The sequence below is a fragment of the Zeus faber genome (assembly GCF_960531495.2).
Source record: "Zeus faber genome assembly, chromosome: 4".
Taxonomy (NCBI): Eukaryota; Metazoa; Chordata; class Actinopteri; order Zeiformes; family Zeidae; genus Zeus; species Zeus faber.
The window spans coordinates 30,898,034-30,919,287 of record NC_137191.1 but is presented as its reverse complement, the minus strand read 5'-3'; the positions used below and the strand labels follow the sequence as shown (position 1 = coordinate 30,919,287).

At 41.6% G+C, this 21,254-nt stretch overlaps 1 protein-coding gene across 2 annotated transcripts; it reads right to left on the bottom strand.

The window, feature by feature from the left end:
- Nucleotides 1-8,162: 8,162 nt before the first annotated feature.
- Nucleotides 8,163-21,217, bottom strand: nansa (N-acetylneuraminic acid synthase a). 2 transcript variants are annotated; one of them, XM_079998501.1, is made up of 7 exons: nucleotides 21,001-21,217; nucleotides 17,750-17,965; nucleotides 17,566-17,665; nucleotides 15,639-15,793; nucleotides 12,819-13,085; nucleotides 9,517-9,752; nucleotides 8,180-8,392 (listed from the first exon to the last, which is right to left on the bottom strand). In XM_079998501.1, exons 1-6 carry the CDS (start codon nucleotides 21,130-21,132, stop codon nucleotides 9,543-9,545), a joined length of 1,080 nt encoding a protein of 359 aa, XP_079854627.1. In that variant the 5' UTR covers nucleotides 21,133-21,217; the 3' UTR covers nucleotides 8,180-8,392; nucleotides 9,517-9,542. The 2 variants fall into 2 exon arrangements, with proteins under 2 accessions (XP_079854626.1, XP_079854627.1); XM_079998500.1 differs by having other exon boundaries at nucleotides 8,163-9,752.
- Nucleotides 21,218-21,254: the final 37 nt, after the last annotated feature.

Genomic DNA, 21,254 nt, shown 5'->3' with positions numbered 1-21,254 from the left:
ACAGTTAAATAGATACATTTAAAAAATATATCAATACCTTAGCACAAATATTGTTTATATTTTTGTCTGAAGTAGGAATTCAAATCCTCTTAACGTCCAGGGTGGACTTGAACTGATTTAACTGGTATTTGCAATCGATAAGTGTACAAAGATGTAAATCACACAAACACAAAAACAAAACGACTTACAAAAAAAAAATGCAGGAAAAGCCATTTCAGCCTCATCCAAGAAGAAACCAAAGAAAAAAAGTAGCCTGCTTGACATTGTCTTAAGACTCATCAGGGGGGAGCTCTGGTCCTGTCCAAGCCCTGACATTAGTGAAAGCTCATTAGGAGGTCACTTTAATCCTTAAGGAGAAGGATTTCTATTTAGATTATCCCCAGCCCCAGCACACTGCTTGCAACTGCAAGTCAAAAAGCAAGCCACAGTCAATAAATCTAGTTGTTTCTTTTCTTTTTTTTTTGTTGTTGTTGTTGTTGTTTTTTTTTTCCATTTCGCCCATGGTGGGATTTCACTGAAACACCTGCAGAAAATATCTCATTCTGCATCATTCCATTCAGCTGCTGGTAAATTATGCCAACTAATACAATCACAATAGCACAACCTGCATATATGTCCATTTGGTTGTGTAGCTGTGTAGTTGATAGATAGAGTGGGTTTCCAAAACAACTCTCTCTGCATTTGTAAGACTCGGTTGCCCAATCCATCAATTGCAATAGTTGGGATGTGTAAATCAAGGTGTTTTTCTGGTGTATTTTCATCTTAAGATAAAGGAGAAACTGTCATTTAACAGCCATTTAAAAACATATATGCATATGAAAAATGTAAATAATTAATAATGCAATAATGAAAATACTAATAAATAAATACAATTCTACCCCCTACATGGTCCCCGGACCAAACCTAGTAGGGTGGTGACCTCAACCTTTCAATGTTCAACCCAAAGTTATGCCCTTGCACAACAACAATCAAACAGTTTAGAGAAGCTTTGAAAGTTTTTGCCATACCACAGCTTGCAGTCTCCGGTGGTGGATCCAGCCGGCAGGTGCTGCAGGTATAGGGGGAACTGGGTGATAGGTGGTATTCCGGTAAAGCCAGGTCCACAGGGGCTCAGCGTCTACTCTAACGGTCCTAGTGGTAAATCCTCTGGGAAATCTCCACCTGCAGCGGCGCAGGGGGCGGAGCTTCAGGAAAGACCAGGTCAAAAGCCAAGGACCCAGGGATCCTCCTCTTTCTCTCTCTCTCTCTCTTTCTCTCTCTCTCTCTCTCTCTCTCTGATGCCACTGGGTGCAGTGATTATCAGTTGTGAAATGCCTCTTCAAGTGAGCCGGGGGTTGCAAGATACGAACTGCAATGCCTTGCATCAGAACATCGCCATCAACACAACTACAGCCCTTAATGGCTGCTTATTTGTTTCCCTCTTTTGAACTTCGAAATCAGCCCTTTTGGCTACATTTGTGCTAATGAAAGAGACTAGAAACAGGTAGTTGTGGCGCTTCCTACTTCAACCTAACCTAACCTAATTCAGTCAACCTTATGCTTTAGATGGACTGCAGTAACTGTGAAAAGTAGTTTTAAATAAAATGTGATATTACTGTTACTTACAACATGTTAAACATGTTGGGCTATATTGCGAGTTTTGAATTTTCGAAAGAGTGTGCTATAAACAGTTACAAATGATGGGAACCAACAATTTAATCAGTCTTTGGCTAAAAATCAACGAACCCATCCTGTACACATCCTGTACTGTATGTTTCCATTCCAAATGAGCTTGCATTGACCAAATGCCTTCTGCCTTTCACTTTCCCATGTGTGTAATTGTCTTTGGGTTCAATAACTTACTCTTCAAGACACCATCTGGCATCTCAATTTAAGAAAATTGTACCACGCTATCAAATGCTTGACTGGATCCTGACACAACTCGCATAGACATTTCTTGGTGTTTGCAGTAGATGGGATGCAAATCATAAGGAAACAACATTTGACGACATAAGTTTGAAGACATAAGTATGTGCATTTGAAGACATAAGTAAGATATATTTTTCAACAATGAAAATAAAAAATGTCTTAACAATATACAACCATACATATTCCTTTGTCTGTTGCATAGTGTGTGTGTGTGTGTGTGTGTGTGTGTGTGTGTGTGTGTGTGTGTGTGTGTGTGTGTGTGTGTGTGTGTGTGTGTGTGTGTGTGTGCATTCGTGCTCCCTGGAAGTGAAGTCACCCATTAACACGTGAGGGATGTAAGCTTGAGTGGCCTCCTGAAGGTGAAGGCAACTTATCTGACCTGTTCTGTTACGTAGCACATTGCAAGCCTAACCCACTACATGTTGCACAGCGCCCAGAGACAAATTAATAGACAATAATAATAACAATAATAATTAAAAAAATATATATATATATAATAATTCATGTAAATATATAATCTGCCTTTCATTGTAAAATAATCTCAAGCTGCTACAAAATCCTTGAGAATGCAGATGGCCAGAGTTTCATAACATATGGAGCAGAAGAGCTGAAATCTGAAGGAAAAGGGGGCACAGCCTACAGCGTGTCAGAATGTCAGAATGACTCTTATTAATCAGGATCTACAATGATTGCTGGTAGTACAGGGGTTCCTAAAATTTGTCATACCGAAGAGCCCTCAAATGTGTCATCACCTCGTATTGGGGCCTCCAACCAACTATGCAGTTACATATCCATCACGGAAAGAGAAATTACATGTGATTCTTAAAATACACACACACTTATTAAACAATAATGAACTAATAATGTAATTGCAGGTAAATGACTCACTGCAAATTATGGTTTCAATGAAATCAAATTATTATAATTGTTGTTGTAGTTAATATTTATTATTTTTTCATTTATTTATTTATGGTTTGTTTGTTGTTCTTAGGTTTTGTTGTTTATTGTTTTTAAATACACAACCCAGGCTGCTGGCCGCCTGGTGCCTCCCGCAGAGGTATGATCCCCATGTGTAGCAAAGTTTTAATCCACAAGTGTGTAACTGTTATACCAAACGACACTGAACAATAATGAAAAAAAAAATCACAGTCATACAGCAGCAACCTTGTCTCAAGGGTTATCTTGGTGGATCGGGTATAGAGGTGTGCTGACCTGGGTTAGATGCTGACCTGGGCTAGATGTCTGTATTAAGATATATTAAGCTGCTAAAATAAGGTCTCTCCCAGAGTCCTAACTGCGTTATATAACCCCCCCCCCCCATCCCACCAAAACAGGCTTCTTGTGCTTCTCGTGTACCAAAGTACCTTTGCTGTACAACCTGGAGTGCAATAAAATCCGCGTGACATGCAAAGGAAACACTGGCACATCTTTTGCGGTTGATTTTACTGTATTTTTATTATAATCTTACAGAAAATAAATACCGGGTTTGTGTTCCTGGTTATAAACAACAACTGAAATATGAATAATAATAACTAATATATGAATAAATGTGTGTGTATATATATATATATATATATATATATATATATATAATTTTTTTCCTAGCTGTAATTGTTTTAATAGTGACTTTACACACACACATACACTAGTTAAATGATATAAAGGCAAAGTGAAATAAATTTATTTTTACCACATATACATATTAAATAAACCCCTGAACCTTTTTTTCATCAGTTAATTTGGACGGCCATTATTACATCCGTTTACTTTTTCATATTAATTACATCACAATCTGTTCACTTCAATCCCTCTTGCTGGCAGGCTCTGCGATGATTGCGCTGCAAAGAAAGAGAGATGGATCCCTCTAACCCGGAGAACCACAGATTACACACAGCTTAATGCCTTAAGCTTCAAATATTGTACTTTAAATAGCAGCTGAGTTTTACATTTTGTCTGCTATCTTTATATGTTACCTGCCGATACATGTTATCTATGTTGTATATGTACACTATAGCCATCCTTAGTTGGCTATCAATCTATCCAACTAGAGACAATGAGAGAGAGAGAGAGAGAGAGAGACTTTAGCCATGTCAAGTGACAACAAAGATTATCTGTGTGGCTAATCTAATGAGCCTGAGAATAGAATCAAATAGAATGGATTTGAATAAAATAGAATAGATTGCTTTAACTGTGTCCTATTTTGGGCATTTTTTGGCCCATTTCTAAGCCATGTCTGCATTTATGGAGAAATGGAATAGAATAGATCTCTGTAGTAGGATTGGGGTCAAACTCTTCCCCTTCAACTCAACTTGTAATAATGAAGAAACTGTTAAGTAGAAGTCCAAGTCTTCATGTGTCACAAACAGACTTTACGCCATCAGAGTGAAAAGCTTGAAAACTTAAAACCTTAATCGCCCAGGCTATTAAGCTTAATAACGGGCTCAGGGTATCGTTGGAAATGTCATTGTGGCGGACCAAGGGGTGTGGTCAAGCGGCGGCTGCAGACGGCAGCACGGCTCCCTTTCCCGCGGCTGCCAAGTTGCCTCAAATCGGCCTAATCAGCGCCCGCATGATGCTGATTGGTCTGGCTACGCAATGGTTGGCATGGTCATATGAGTCCTGGCTAGAGGAGGCGGAGTTGGGCCCTAGCCAGAGAAGGCAGGCTTTAATTTCTTTACAAACAAAAGCCACATAACTCCATACATAGCTAGGCTCAAACCAATTAATGGTTTTAAAACCAACTCTTGTGATACTGTTTTACATACAAACATATAAAATAAATAAAAACACCTGATTCAAACATCAGTCATCTTTCAAAATCAGGAACTTAAATTTGTGACTCATTAACTGTTCGGAATATTTTAATTACTTACTATTAAAACATAATTCCTAACTCAACTAACCATTGGCATAACGTCATCACCCTCAATCTCATTATACAATACACATTATACATTAATAAAAAAATTTAATCCTGGTAGTTACAGAAATTTCTATCAATTGGTCACTAAATTGCAATGTGGTTTCCTGAAATGTTAACACATTTAGATGGTATTCTTGTAACGTTGTCATTTTGCATCATACAGTGATGGGAGTTCGATCATTTTTCATTGAAACATCCGCAGAAATATTGTTAACTCAATAATTGACTGATTTGACATTGGTTCCCATTAAGACTGACAGACTTTTTAAGCACAAAGAAGAAATTGCAGATGTAAATTACTCAGGAATGTGGATTGCAGTTAATGGCCTTCTAGATAGATCTGACTATAATTTCATTTCCATTAAATAAATGTGCTACTTAGATGCATTCTTATGGCATTCTGTGACAATTTTAGCCTTATTCTTTCAGCTGCAACCCACAGCAGTGTTAAACGGTCTTGGGAGCAAATTAAATATTAAAACATAATTCAAACGGGTAAGTAGGCTTACTTGCAAATATTATAAGGTCAACAAGTAGAAGGCTTTAGTGCTTAAATCAGTCTCTGTTTTAGGATGCGAATCTATATCTTTCATATAAATATTCCTCAGGGAAAGCCAAAGGGTTTTGTTAGTCGCTAAAAACTCTTGCCTTCCAAAGACCCTCACATTCCTTGCACAGTGAGGTCCACCGGGTCTTCTAGGAAGGATAATGCCATTTTCCAAGATTGTCATTGCACCTAGGACAGATTTAGTATGCAAGTGGACTTCAACTTTGCAAAGCCTGCTTTTAAACTGCATGCTGTAAAGGCATATTTCCATTAACACATTAGGATCTTACCAATCAGATTATACTCATCACCACTAAAAGAGGAAGCAAGGAACGATCACCAACGACAACAAGCTTATGAAATGAATCCTAACTCCGTAATCTGTTCATGCATAGAAGACAGCATCAAGCCTCTTCATCGTGGCCAGCTTTGGCGATCACATTTGTACAACATTTCTTAAGCCTAAGACTAGAAATGATCCTCGAAAGTATGATCTTACTTAAAATTGTTTGGAGAACCAGAGCAAATTGGTGGAGAGGAGTGGAGATATCACACTCATCATGCGGGCCAGGCCCCCTCCCCGGCAGTTGTGACATTAAACAACCGCATAGACTGCTTATGCTATGGGCCAGCCCTGCTTTGATGGCCACGGGCAGCAGGGCATTTGTAGTCAAGTCACCTTGTATTGTCGTTAAATATGATTCTTAAACACTATCTGTACAAAGACTCTGATCCAAACAAAACAGATCCTTGTATATACTGTAGTTTGATGTTTCAAAAATATATGACTTGTAAAATGAATCACATTTAATAGGATTTTAATTTCTACAAATACTTGACCAACGTTCCAGCATTAAACATTCAAAAAAATAATCCAACTGCAATGTCGACTCCTGTAATAAATATTTTGTTACATTAAATTGAGAGGATAGTAAACAGGTGTATGCCAAAAGCTGGGTAGTCAAGTTATTTCAGTGAATTTTTTCATTCATATTAATTCAAATTCATTTTACATAAATGTCGATTAAATCTGCTTCAGAACATGTTTAATAAATGTCAACCAGCATAACCTCCAGCTTGTGCGACCACTCAACATTGTTTTTGTCTCCACCTGGTGGTCTTAAAAAGCACACACTTTCCATTTCGAATTTAATAATCCCTCATGTAAATTGTACCCAATTAAGTTGAAAACTGCAGTAAAGGTGAAAAATGATGACAGTAGTAGTGACAATTTAAACAATCGAGACAATTGGAAGATAAAGCCTTACACCGGCTTGCAAAATGAAGAAACCACATTTAACCATTCACAGTGCTGCTTTGACAGTGTCACTCTGTGATTCACTATTACTTAAAAAACATGAAAGTAACAATGATGATGAAGTAGGTTGATTGCAAAGCATGCTCTCAAACTGCATGTTATGAATGTCTATTTGCATGAACACATTAGATCTTCACTAAGAATCACTCAGATCATACTCCCTTCATCTGCACTCAACTAGGGAGCAAGGAACGGTCATCAACGACAACAAGCTGATGAAATTGATCATTACTAGTTATCTGCTTCACGGTTAGAAGAAGACACCAAGTCTCTTCATCTGCGCAATGGTTCCAGTTCAGTTTTAACGAATATTGTAATTTAGTTTATTGAAACCAGACTCGGCATTAAGGTCAATAGATAAGTGATATCTTCTAATATGTAAAAATCATCTACTGTGACAATTCTAATATGATTTAAATGATTTATGATTTATCTTTAAATATTATATGAAATACATAGTATGACCTCACTTTGCAAACTAGAGAAACCACATGCAACAGTACTGTAATTCGCACAACTTTTACTTTCATAAATTGAGAAAAATAAACAATTCCGATTTAGTATGTTAAAGCATGCCATTTATTCACTATGGTGTAGGGATGGTGTGGAGAGCAGGATCTAGGTGATTGGGATCAGGGTTGCTGGATACTTGCTCGTTGGTTGGTCTAACGTACAACAGCTTAAAACCCCCATTCCCACACACACTCAAGATAGGAGCCGTGTCTATTGGCTCCTAATTTGCACGCCCGACAGCATGTGTGGTCGGGTGTTGCTCTGTGGGCTCCCTTCTCTGGAGATTCAGGATTCTTCTGCGGCTGTGGTGCTTTGGGCTTGAAATGTTCTTGCAGTCCTGGATTGTCTGTGCAACTGTGGAGCTTGTGTTATTGTAAACAGTTCTTGAGGATTATTATTAACACATTAAGCAAACACACAGTACACCTTTCCCTTGCATAGTGCAACAAAATGGAGACCAGAGAATGCCTTCTGTCTGAGATTATCCGGCTTTTAATGATTACACTGAAAAACCTAAATCAAATTAAAGTGCAAAAAATAATTAGTCAGTCTAGTAACAGCCAGTGCAACAGGTTGTCCACGTAAGACATTCATAAGGTAAGCCTTAATCAGCTAGGTACTTCCAAGGCAGCTGAAGAGGTACTTTTATGTCAGGAGAAACACTGATTTGGACAGTTTTCTGGAAAATCTAAAAATTTTAAATTTAGCTCTTACCGCATCAGCGTGGCCTCGTCAATAACCCCTACGTTCCCAAACAAACACCATTTTAAACAAATGGAACAATTCTTCCTCCTTCACTATTGGCACGACTTGTCTTTTGGCAAGCTGCATCATCTACATCTTCAGACACAATAAAAAAAAGATGGTGGAAGGTGAGAAAATTAAACATAATTGAATCGCCCCGAAAGGAATAAATAATCACCTCCTGGCACGTAATAATGACAGGCTACGATCTGAAGTATCTCTTCATGAGGAGGTTTGAAATAACACAGTTTTATTGTTTATACCGTTTTAGTGGCACATCTTACTTTACATTGATACACAGCTCAATATGATGAAATCAGACGGATCATACCTTTGATTCTGACTTGTAAGTGATATTCTGTCAACTTTAACATTAAAATGGCCTCAGTTAAAAAGACTTCTGTATCACCGTAGATGGAAAGTAAAGGACTCCAGACACCTGTAATAACAGACACAATGTGACTTTACCATTATTCATCCAGATCTCCCAGTCACACCTTGGGGATAACGCACAGACACAAAATGCAGGCTTTGGATTGCTTTTCTCAATGATCATTAGCACTTTTCGGGTTTTCAAAAGGGCAGGAACGTTCAAATGACCTTGCGTTTCCGTTAGCTGGTAATTGCTGGTTTTTGACGGGGAAAATCTGAAAGTCCAACATATTAAAATCTCTCCTGTCGTGATGTCTGGTGACTAAATTCCCCCCAAGCACAATTTGAATTCGGACTGGGTGGATCATTTCGATAAAATAAAGTGTACATCTCTGGTCGTTTTCGCACTCGGCCAGTTGCAACAGGAAGCTAATCAGTTTGGACAATCTAAAGCTGATCTGAAAGCTTCACCTCTGACCAATCATGTTTGTCGATATAGAACTAAGCCCCGCCCCCTCCCTTGTGAACAGGTTGCGCTTGTAAACACAGTAGACAGAGCAGAGACAAGAGCACAGCATTCAGAACTCTGAGAAGTAGAAAGGTGATGTATCATTGGGACACATACATCCATAGTTTGGAGGGGTTTTTTGGGATATTTTAGTTCCGACCCGAAGCGGACGGTAAATAGCAATCGTGTAAAATGTGTCGCCAGGACCTTCCCGATGAAGATGGACAACACCAAACCTACTTCCCATATTTATTTGGTTTTTGATTTGATCGTAATGTTATTTTAGTGAAATGTTAAGTAAGGCGGCTGCACTTGGTACTTATTGTTCACGAACGGAAATTATTGGATGTCAAGAAATAATATTCGTAATATTTATCTATTTATTTTTAAAATGGCTTAACTGACAGGACTTATTTGTTTTAAATATTGAATAAAAAATATTGTACATCTATGATCGGAATCTCTCCCATTTATCCGGGAAATTGAAATCTTCCAGGACACGTTGACCGGCACCAATTTGTTCTAAAGTTAACTCTGGACCTTGCGTTGGGAGAAACTTTCGACGAGAAATTCCTGTTGTTCATTTCGATAACAAAATTGTGTATCGCAATATGAAGACAGCAGGGCTCTTTTCAATATCTCCATTTTTATTACTGTACATGTGTTGATGAACCCAAATATACCATCATTCACTGAAGACTTCCAGGCCTCACTTCTTGGCCTTCTTGCCGTAGCTGTCCACCATCTCTGGTGTGAGGCTCTCGTCCTCCTGCAGGTCCTCCGTTATGGTCTTGCCTACAAGCTGGAAGATGTCCTCTGGGGGGACGCCGCGGGGCTCAGCCACCTTCACCGCCAGCATGTCCATCGTCAGCACGGTTCCCCGCGAGAGCGCCACCTTTGCCACGACCGACTTCCCAAGCTGGGGAGAGTGAGAAAGACAAATGAAAAAAATAAATAATAAAGAAAAGAGATGAGATAAGATACAATACCCTGGATAATTCAATACAATACGCCCTGGGGATTAATAGCATGCATCCCCGGGGCGATTACATTATACAGTTTGTTGGAGGTCTCTACAAAATGGATCATAATGGTCTCTGAGTGCTTCTACGAGTACATGAGCGCGGTACCTGACCCGGTAAATCTATAGCTTCATTTTTGTGCCTCTAGTTATTGTTCTGTCGGCTCAAAACCTACCGGTGAGGAAAAGCAATGGATCAGTGAGGAAAAGTAATGGATCGGATTGGAGCTCAGGTCGTAAAATTTTAGGACAAACAAACAAAAGAAAAAAAAATGTATGATGTCAAATAAATAAATTGAGTGTTGTGATGTTTTTTCCCGAGCAGACGGCTTGAATTCCCTCGTCTCAATCAAGCGTCAGATTGACACCTATAGAAAAAAGGAGATAAAAAGTAAAATAATGGATAGTATTTTGTGTTGTTGTCATACCACATTTACAAATTTAAGGATTTCCTCATCAGTTTCCAACAGAGTACAGGTGAAGTAGAAATAGAGTAGAGGTACATTAAATAGACGTGACGGGAGGTGAGTTGCAGGGAGGGAGCAATCGGGGAACATTTTGCACACCTGTCTCCCTCTCCGACGGTACCAACGATGGGGTGCCTGTGATCGGCCTGCTAGAACAGTGTGTTTTTATTTTACATCTCCAAATGGAAGGAAACAAGTGTGTATGAAACGAAACTGTGAGTAATGGGGACAGTTTCTCTGTGCCCCCCCTGCCTATAGTGATTGTTAGAACCATCCGCACTGCCCCCCGGTGAGACCCGGTGCTCCGGCCTGGGCCACGGTGCGCTGTGAGTGTGCTGCTGGCAGAGCCCGGAGCACCTGTACAGTCCGGATGGAGCGTCTTGAACAAAACTGCGTCTGTTTGTTTTGATTTTTTTAAATCTTTTTTTGTAATTTAATAAACATAAAGCTTTCCCCAAGCACACGGAGCGGCGCTTTGTGTATGTTTTATGACAAATAATACGTTGGGGGGATGGTGTGGTTTGAGCACCCACAGCTGTCCTGGGTCTAGGTAATTGGGGCCCAGGATCAGTGTGGCTGCATACCTCTTGTTCGTTGATTGGTCTAACGAGCAATAGGTAAAACCCCCATCCCCACAAACACACTCAGGAGAGGAGCGAAATTGCCACAATGGCGCCTGAACAGGGACTCGATGGCATGGGGAAGAGACACAGCACCAACCCTCTGGCAGCAGCAGCACCCAGGGTGTCCGGCGGAGAAGCAGCTGCAGCTACCACCACGGGTAACCGCTGGCAGCTAGCTGCTCCGCCCAGCAGCCACCGCTGAGAGCATGCAGCAGCTCAGCAGCCAGGCCACCCCTCTAAACAGTCCCTGCAACAGCCAAGCCCGGCCACGCCTCCACCAGAAGGCACTGCAGCCCGAGGCCCCAGACTCTGGAAGTGGTGGAGGGTCGCTGGGGGTCTGTGCTGTTTTGGGGAACCAGGCCCATGGAAGGGGACCAGTTCTGTTTTGTTGGACCTTTTTGTTGATTTGAGGTATGGGAAACCTGTTTCAGAGTCCAGTGTTTTAATATTTCAAGGTATTGGAACTCTGTGTCAGAGTCTGTATTTTAGGTGAGGGAACCAGGTTTCAGAGTCCACGCCTTTCTTTTTCTGTTCTGTTGGTAAAAACCCATCCCCACATATGCAGGAGAGGAGTTTTTGTCATGACATGCTGTCCATCTGCTCCTGGGCTTGTTCTACCTTTCCCACTCTCTACAATATGGCTTCTACCCCATCAGCTATGTCTCTGCGACGAAGGTCCCTGAAAACGCCACTTGGGTGGCGTGTGGTAGGTGAAACTGCCACATGTTTCTGCTGAAACACTGCATATTTTTCCAATGTTCATTTTCAGATTCGAACAATTACAAGGCTTGAAGTTAAATCAAGTTAAATCAATCTATTCAGGGCAGAATAGAAAGAAGTAAAGCAGAGGGGGTTATGGTAGAGTAGTGATTAGGTCGAGGTAGAGTAGTGGTAGAGTAGAGCTAAAGAAAAGGGAGGTAGAGTCCAGGCAGAGTAGAAATAAGCTGCTTTCACACAGGCACTGCAACTGAAATTATCCGCACATTACCCAAGGAGCTGAATATGTGAATGAAAATGTCTGAATCAGTTGGACAAGACATTAATTGGACTTTATCCAGCCAGCCCCCTAGTACAAAGTCTGCGTAATATCCGATTCAGCGATATGTGTGAACAGGGCAGGAGAATTTACAGCTAACGAGTGGGTTTGTCGCATGATGATGATGTCTCTATCATGTGCCAGTCCTTTACCTTTGTGTGGCTCTTCATGCACGGAGTGTAGCTGGTTCGTACTCCTTCTGCTTTCCTTTACATTGCTTTCCACTCTTTCGTTTATATTGTGGATATGTCTAAATACATGGAGTATCAACGCAAAAAAAGTCACAATTACAAATAAGTCAGTAGCCTCATCCACCCTCTTGGGTGTGCTGTAAAACTCTGCAATGTCATGCATCATGTCATACCTCCTGCAGGCTCTACCCAGGCTCGGCCCCTCATCTAAAGCAAACTTAGTATTTCCAGGTAGTGTAAACACGTATGACACGGACAATCTCCAGTTGTGTGCTACATGTGTGAAAGGGCAACTCTGGACAATGTCCGGACCTGATTATTTGGACATTGTCTGGAGTTCATGTGTGAAAGCAGCTATAGAGTAGTGGTAGATGGTAGAGGGACAGTAGTAATAGTAGAATAGGGTAGAGTAGAGGTAGCATAGACCCCTTTGTCCTTCTCTTCTGGAGGAACAAACAACTACCTCTTCCTTTCGGAGTAAATCTGTTATTCCCCAGTTCTGGGATTTGATGTTTCACTGCCACATCACCGTAGTTTCTCCCTCTGTAATTGTCATGATATTTACGTAAAATAATCCATTTCATAAAATATTGCCCACATGTTTTTTGTGGGGGAGTATCTGCCCTCCTTCTCCTCCCCCCACCCACCTTATCATGGCAAGGCGTCTCGCAGGGCAGCATCTGCTTGAGGCCGCTCCCCAGCGATGCCTCCACCAGGCGGATGGCTCGGACCAGCTCAGCCAGCTCACTGGGCTCCAAGGATGCCGCGTGGTCGCTGCCCTTCCACGTCTTGTCCAAGGTCACGTGACGTTCAATTATCTTGGCCCCCAGCGCCACGGCGGCGACAGAGATGCTGATCCCGGACTCGTGTCCGGAATATCCAATGGGGATGTCGGGGAATTCCTTCTGGTATTCCTGCGTGAATGAAACGCACCGGGGGGAGGGGGGCAAGAGGTGATGGAGATTACATTTTTTTTCATATGACATAAAAATAACTAGTAGTAGTAGTGTTACAGTGTTAAATCGCAGTTGTGCTAAAACAAGTAAGTACAGGTAGTGGAAGCAGTGTAGTAATAATTACTGAGTTATAGTTATTAATTAGCTAGTAATTAACTCATATGGGTAAGTATATACTATAATAAACCACCTATTAGGACTGTTGTTACATAAGGATCATAAGTACTGTCTATCACCCATTAATACTGTTATTATGCACTGCCATTACAATTGTATGCCACTCTTTGACTGTCGTTAATAGTGGATGCCTCGCTGTGATCTGACGGGAGCATGCTGTGATCTAGCCAGAAGACGGAAGTGAGTACAGATCGAACATGGCGGCGCCCCATGGCATGAACTAAAACACTGACAATCTGCTCCAACTCAGACAAATAACAACATCAATTGCAAAATATAAACAGGTACTCCTCACTTAACGACCTACCTGTTTAACGACCAGCTCTCCAACCAGTTGGTCAGAGTTTGCGGCGTCTCAGCGTCAAACATCTCATCGCGCATCACTGTTCTCAGTCTCAGTCCCACAGTCGGTCAGTATTCACTACACTAGCGTTCGCAATCTCCAAGACTGAAATAACGGTAAGGGGGCGGGTCCTCACTTAGGAACGGAGCTCGGTCGCTAAGTGAGGAGTACTTTTGTGTGTGTGTGTGTGTGTGTGTGTGTTGGCCTGGGTGAATTATGAATGGAATTACTTTTTCAATTCTGATGTCCTCAGTTGACCCACCACTTAAACACCCCCAACCCATTTTGATCACCTTAACAATTGCCAAGAAAATAATATTACTCAATTGAAAAAACAGAGAATCTCACCACATCCCAATGGTTACATTTATTAAGAGAATACATCTCAATGGAAAAACTATTGGCAATATTCAAAAACAAGGTTGATTTATTTAATGGAATATGGGCTACTCACTGACATAACTCCATCCATTAATACTTGAGTCTTACTAAGTCGGGGGAATGTCGTGGTGTTTTGGGGCATTAGTGGGTCCCCCTGGTCTCACCAGGGCTCTACGGGTGGGTGGGTGGCCGGCGGCTGTGGGGACATCCGTGGGGCTTAGTCCTATGGGGGTCCCGGGGCCCCACGGGGGTGTTAGGAGCGCCCTAACACGGTGGCGCCGCTCTTGTTCCTGGGTTGACCTGGCCTGTCTCCTTGGGGGAGGGGGATGCTCCTGTGGGGTGCCTGCACCCGGCCTCTGGGTGTCAGTTTGAGCCGTCCCCAAAACATGTTTTTAAAGTTTTGTGCTGAAAATACCACTCAGATTATGCATTCGAGTCATTCTAACATGCATCCAATCCACCCCTTCTGAAAACGAGCTATTTCAGTGAGAGCAACCACCTTCCCATGCCTAGCTCTGTGAGCCACTGGGGTTTGAGTACAAGTTCCTGAGTCTGTGAGCCAATGGCATTTGACTTCTGGGTTTCATTCTATTTACTCTGTTAACTTTCACTGATTTCACCTTATCAGTCCACCAAAATCTGTTTCTGAAGAAATTTGAGGCAAGAAATAAGCAAACCAGTTACTAAATCTTCCCTCATATTAGATCAACAAGGCCTCTTTTAAAAATTCGTTCCGACTTTCACCAAGGTGTCTGGAACAGTGCGGAGCTTGGAGGACCGCAGGATATATTTTTTGTTTCATTCAATTACGGAAACTTCGGAAAAAATAAAACTAATACATCTACAGTTTTGTTTGGAGAAACGCGGAGCAGATCGCGTGCAGCAGCTTACAGTACCTTTCTTTTAAAAAATATTGTGCTGGTTTCTGCAGCCAACAGAGCATTTCACATGATTAGGTCTTAGCTCCGATGCTAGCGGGTCTGGTGGCACTCCAGCTGTGGGAGTTACTCAGATGGGGGGGTGGTTCTATTTAGTATAATACCCCTGGTGACGCGTGACAGGGGAGCAAAGCTGAACAGCTCATTTTATGACCTGTTTTCTGAAACAGACAGCTCGCAAAAAAAACTACTGAGTTGAGTTTTTTTAATAGAAATAAAACCCATTTAGTAAATTTTCACGAATCAGCGCCGATGCTCATCAGATAAAAAAAATCCTCTAATCTGTAAAATACTAAGCATGTTATTAAAACTTAGTCAGACGCTTCAAAACTGAAAGTGAAAGCTTCTTGCGCGTGCAGCAGAGTCGCACATTCTGCGGAGTCACAATTGACTTACCACGGGCGGGGAGGAGAGGTGAGAAAGAAGGCTCTAGACCTTGGATTGGGTCAGGATCAGGACCTGTCTCCCTCCATGCAAAATGTCCATGTGTAATTTGCGCCCGTGCTTAACTGGGACACTCCGCTGTTGTAAAATGTCCGGTGTTTCGAGGGTAATATAAATGTCCATGGGCAAGAAAAAATAGCTTCTCTTACAGATTCAACAACGCCATGGCTAAATATGAATACTGGGGAAGAATGTTGGTTAGATGTTAGTGAAGGTGTTTTTTCTCACCGTAATAACTCGCAGGTTGACATCCTGGGCTTCCAGTGGGTAGGCGCTGGTACACTGCAGGATGCAGAAGTTGGAGTTGTGCTCCTTGACCGTCTGGTAAACACGACGCATCGTCTCCATGGACTGCATCCCACTGGACACCACCATGGGACGACCTGAAACATACACACACCAAAGGGAATTGACTTGTAAAGAATGCTACACCTTGGCCAAGGTCATCACTTTAAGGCAAGCCCACTCAATCGGCCCATCGGACATCCCAATAGGTCGAAAATCAGTGACTAATTCACAAATATAATGTAGTGAAGTAAATAGAAATGTAAATGGAAAGGGATTCATATGAGTTGGTTTCTGGATAGACTTAGTCATACTCATGCAAAGGTTTGTTAACAACATTAGGGAGTTACTTCCGTCTGGCTAAAATAACCTGTTTGCGCCACAGGCAAGTGTGAACTAGGGTTTGGCCGATGGAAAATTTTTCAAGCCAGTTTGATATGAAGCCAAACACCGGACCAGTATACCAATGTGGCGGACAAAGGGGCGTGGTTAAGCCGCGACTGCAGACGGCAGCGCGGCTTCTAGGGGTGCAACGGATCACAAAACCCATGGACCGGATCTTATCAGTCTTGAGTCACAGATTGGATCATTTTTCAGATCAGCAAAAAAACAAAGACAAATATAACTTTGCTTTCCAGTTATTCTGTAAAAGACCTAAAGCAAGGAACTTTTGCCCATGGTCTTAAGCGAAAGCATAAATTTAAGATGTCCATTGAAATAAAATCTTCAAATATATAAAATAATCATTTGTTCAATTAGAGTGCAATATGAGGCACTCTAAGGCATCTCTTAAAATAAAAAATATCTGGGAGAAAACAACTAAACAAATTACATAAATATGAATGGCATTAGAACATAACATGGCAATTGAAAATAACTAATGTCTGTTTTTGTCTGTCTTTTTAAAAACAATCCCAGGACAGATCCGGTGGTGATGGGGCCTGTCGCATTGTGACATTGCATTGTGGGTAATGTGGGAGCCCTGTCTGCATATGGCTGGAGGAGAATGCGTATGACAGAGAGATCGCTATGAGAGCCAATATACTTGTTGCGTGTTATTACGTTATCCTAAAAATTAGAAGGTAGCTTCCTGCCTGCTTTCTACCTGTCCTCAAATAAATGTCCACGGAGTCCTGCCTCACAGTGTCTCTGATGAAGGAAATCACTCATTGTTGAAAGTTCCCAACAACATGGTTCCATTCAAACGCACTAAACACTGCATGTGAAAGCCCTCAGAGACATTTTGGGACTAAAATAAAACAGACACGATCGAGACCCATTGCTCTGTTTCTGCAAGCGAACTCCATGTGTGAGGACACGTACACGTAATATATTTTTGACTGACTTGGGAGTGAGTAGGTAAAACCCAACTCTATCGTTAAAAAACTTTTAAACTGGCCGTTCTAGATGATAAATTAATCACGTTATTCAGCTTCTGAGGGACCAAATTCTCGCCAAAATGTTTTTGTCAGAAACTTTGATTTTGTTTTAGACTGTTTAGGAGAAATAAGAGATTGTTTATTCAAACAATCCGCCATTGCTATGCGTGCTCCCATGAGAAACTAAGCAATGGGGGTAGGATGTGCAAATGAGGGCAGGTTGGAGGGAAACGAGGCAGCTACAGCCTAGGGTCAGCATGCGTTTTTGTCACCACATATGTGAACATAGCTTTAGAGTAGGAGGATTTAATACATTTATCAAAATGTGGTATGATCAAATAAATGACACAGAACCAAGCGGACATCGAGGACAACATCATCATTATTATAATCAATCCAGACGCGTTTTTACTTCAAGGGCTTTCAGCAAAACGTCCCCGACACCCCAGAAAAACCTTTGCACGTAGTCTGACACGCGATCAGCATCTCACCTTTCTTGGCCGTTTTCTCCAGATAGGGGAAGTTGTTTGTGTCTCCCGAGCCCACTTTGAAAAAAGGCACGTCAAGCTCATGAAGGAACTCCACAGCCATCTGATGGGAGGCAACCATAATTACTAAAAAATCTTAAGTAACAACACACAAAAAAAGATCATATTCAAAATGTATTCCTTTAACCTCATCCATCCCCGACGCCGTGAAGTAGATTCCAACCTCCTGGGCGTATTTTTGGAGCTCCCTGTACTGCTCATGGCTGAATTCCAGGTGCCGCTTGTGGTCGCCGTAGGTCTTGCCCCAGGAGTGCTGGGAGGTGTACGGGCGCTCCAGGGCTCGCTTATTGAATTTGAACGCCAACTCACTCTTCTGGAACTTGGCGCAGTCCGCTCCACTCTCCTGTTGGAAAAGTCACGTTTGAGTAGGGGGGACGGGTTGGTCTAAAATCTAGTGGTGTGTGAGAAGTTAGGGAAGAATTCTTCCATATTTTTAAAACCCAGCCCACTTTCATATTTAACTTATATTATAACTCAGCCCACACTCCTAGAACAACGCTGCCCTAAACATTTCGCTCAACATTTACTAAGCATTTTTGGAAAACTGGATTTACCAACCATTGCTCATGATCAATGTTGACATACAGCTGGGCCAATATTTGAGTTTATCCACCTCGTCTGGTGGTTGGGGCCTTACAAACTAGGGCTGAATGATTTGGGAAAAAAATGGAATTGCGATTTTTTTTTTTTAGATCAGTATTGGGATTTAGTTTGCCATTATTTTAAAGTTCCTTATCTTCTCTATTATTCATTAAACACAAGCAATAAATCATTATATAGTATGACCAACAGAGAAATGGATACAGTCAACATATAAACTGCTCTTTCCTGTATGCCATTTTATGATGAAATGAGATTAATTGATGCATGAATTGATATAAATAACACATCTTAATTTAACTATTGAATTGTAAAAAGGAAAACCTTCAATCACAGCAGAATATTGACTCATTGATTTAACTTCAGGCCTTGTAATTGTTTGAATCTGAAAATTAACATTCAAAACAATGCAGTGTTTCAGCAGAAATGTATTATTTTTATAAAAATGTTGCACACATACGTACACATACATGGTGCACCGCTCCATGTGCTCAGGGACAGCTTTATGCTTATTAAATAAAAAAAAGAAAGAAAGTACAAATTTAAAAAAAAAACGGACACATTATTCTGGAAGAGGCTCCCTCTGGACTCTACAGGTGTTCCCAGCTCTGTCAGAAGCACACGCCCCGCACAGCAAATTGTGACCCGGGCCGGAGCCCTGGGTCTCACCCGGGGAAGCGCGGAGGGATAAAAAATGGGCGGGCACGGAGAAAGTGTCCTCATTACGCACGGTTTCGTTCTATATGCACTTGTTTTGGTCCGAGAGAGAGAGAGAGAGAGAAGTGAGCAGAATATGCCTCAATCGCTCCCTCTCCGCGCCTCCCCTCCCAAATGGAATGGTGCGCTAGACCGCCGCCGATCTTGTCTATAGAAAGAGCCGGACCTGGACAGCCCTTTTGGTTGGATTGTGTAACAAAAATAAAATAAAAATTATATCGTTAGGCTTTGACATTTAAAAATTTCGTTCTGTTAAATTGCTCTGTCAGTTTGACGTTGATGAATCGTTCAGCCTTATAACACACTTGTAAATTTCAGCAGGACATCCATCCCTGCACATCATTTTTCCATGCATTTAAACGCCAACACAATTTCCAAACACAACCAGCATCCTACTGCTTTTTGCATAAATACATTAGGTGCTTTCGCACCACAGGAATATTTTCATAGTTCTACGAACTTTTTGGAGGAATTGTCCGCACTGCAGGAACTAGGGATGTTCATAATTCTTAGAACCCCATTTTGAGGGCCTTTTTTTTTGCTCCTAATCCAGGGCAGGGACTAACCGGCACAACAGGAACCTTAGGTGATATAAATGCACGGCGATTGGTCCATGGGTGGTGATTGTCCACGGTCCCTCGCCCCGGCGCACCGAGGACAATCCGCCCGGTCCAGTCACTCTAGGTGTGGACAAGCCCACGTACACTAAGCCATGATAAAGAAATAACCAATAAAAAAATGAAAAAAAATAAACGATTAAAGTAATTATTTTATTGTAGATGTATTTATTTAATTTATTTTCCTACAATAATTGAATGAAATAATGTGCGCCCTGTAATCACTGAAGCTAGTCACCCCTGCATTACGAAAGTTGGAACAAACTTTTACATTACATCGTGTAGATCTAATATGAGTGAAGATTCAACAACTTGATTGCTTATTTCTCGCTTCAAGATTTTTCAGAAACAGATTTTAGTGGACTGATGAGGTGATACAAGTGAACGTTGTGAAGTGAACACAACACGCAACACCCCCTGAAAACCCTGTTGGATGACATCACATCAAGAGTTCCAGTGCGGTGCGAATACAACCAGAAAAAAAAAAGCCCTTGATGGTATCTAGTTCTTGGGGGACCTCCCCAGTTCCTATTTCCCCACAAGGAGTCCCCAGAAGTGTTCGGTGCAAAAATGCCTTAAGTACTCTATTCTGTTCAAGGCAGCGATCTTCTGAAATTATTCCATCATTGTTGTCAAGAGTATTAATCTTAATCGTAGAATATCTGCACACATTCTGCCATTGTACACAACTGCCCTTCTGAAAAACAAGTTTATAAGTAAATAAGTTACATTATGTTACTGATTACAGTTACTGTTCTCAAGGTTATTGTGGTATCAAATCTTGGCTTAGGTGCATCCCGCTTTAGTTTCCCCATTTCTAAGGATGAGATGTATCCTGCCCTGGTCTTGTGGTATAAAAAAAGAAGAAGAAAAAAAAAAAAAGAAAATCCAAAATGGTTTATCCTCATTGCCTCAACTCAGAAAATGAATAGACTATTAAGGTTTTGGTGGCCTGTGGCTGCAACACTAAACCCAGACGAACTGAAATGATATGCTAGACCAGTGATTCTCAAACGTTATCATATCAAGGACAGGCAATTTGATACGCGTTAGGCCATGGAGCCCATTCGGTAAGATGTCATCGCTGGGACCCTAAGCTGAGAAGATCCTTTTTATTGCTACAGATTGCGGTTTATAGAGTTTGAGAGATTTTGACTAAAATACCATATCTGCCTATAGGCAATTTGGAGAGACAACAGCGAAAATAGGACCAAAATAGTCATTATTATCGCATGCTGCTGACGTCATTTTGCTGGGAACCTCCTTAGGTCCGCCGGGGGGATCCCCGGACCCTATGTTGAAAACCGCTACTCTAGACTACAGTAATGCTTAAGTGATCAAACTAAATCAAGATACTCTGAAATATTGGGTTAGCTATCCACACATTCATTCATCCTGAGGGAAATGCAGGAATTGGTTTTAAAGAGCGAGAGCGCGGGGTTACCTTTGCCATCTTAATCATCTTTTTCGCTATCTCGATGTCTCCCTGGTGGTTTTGTCCGATCTCGGCGATGATGAAGCAGGGGTGGGAGCCCCCGACCATCCTGCCGGGACACAGTTCGAACTTTAAAGGCATTTTTGTAGAAAATGCGGAGAGGGGCGATTCTGCGACTGCGACTGCGACAGCGACAGCGGAGCACCGCACTACAGTCTACGCCGACAGGAAGTTCAAACACATCGCACTTCCGGTATATACAG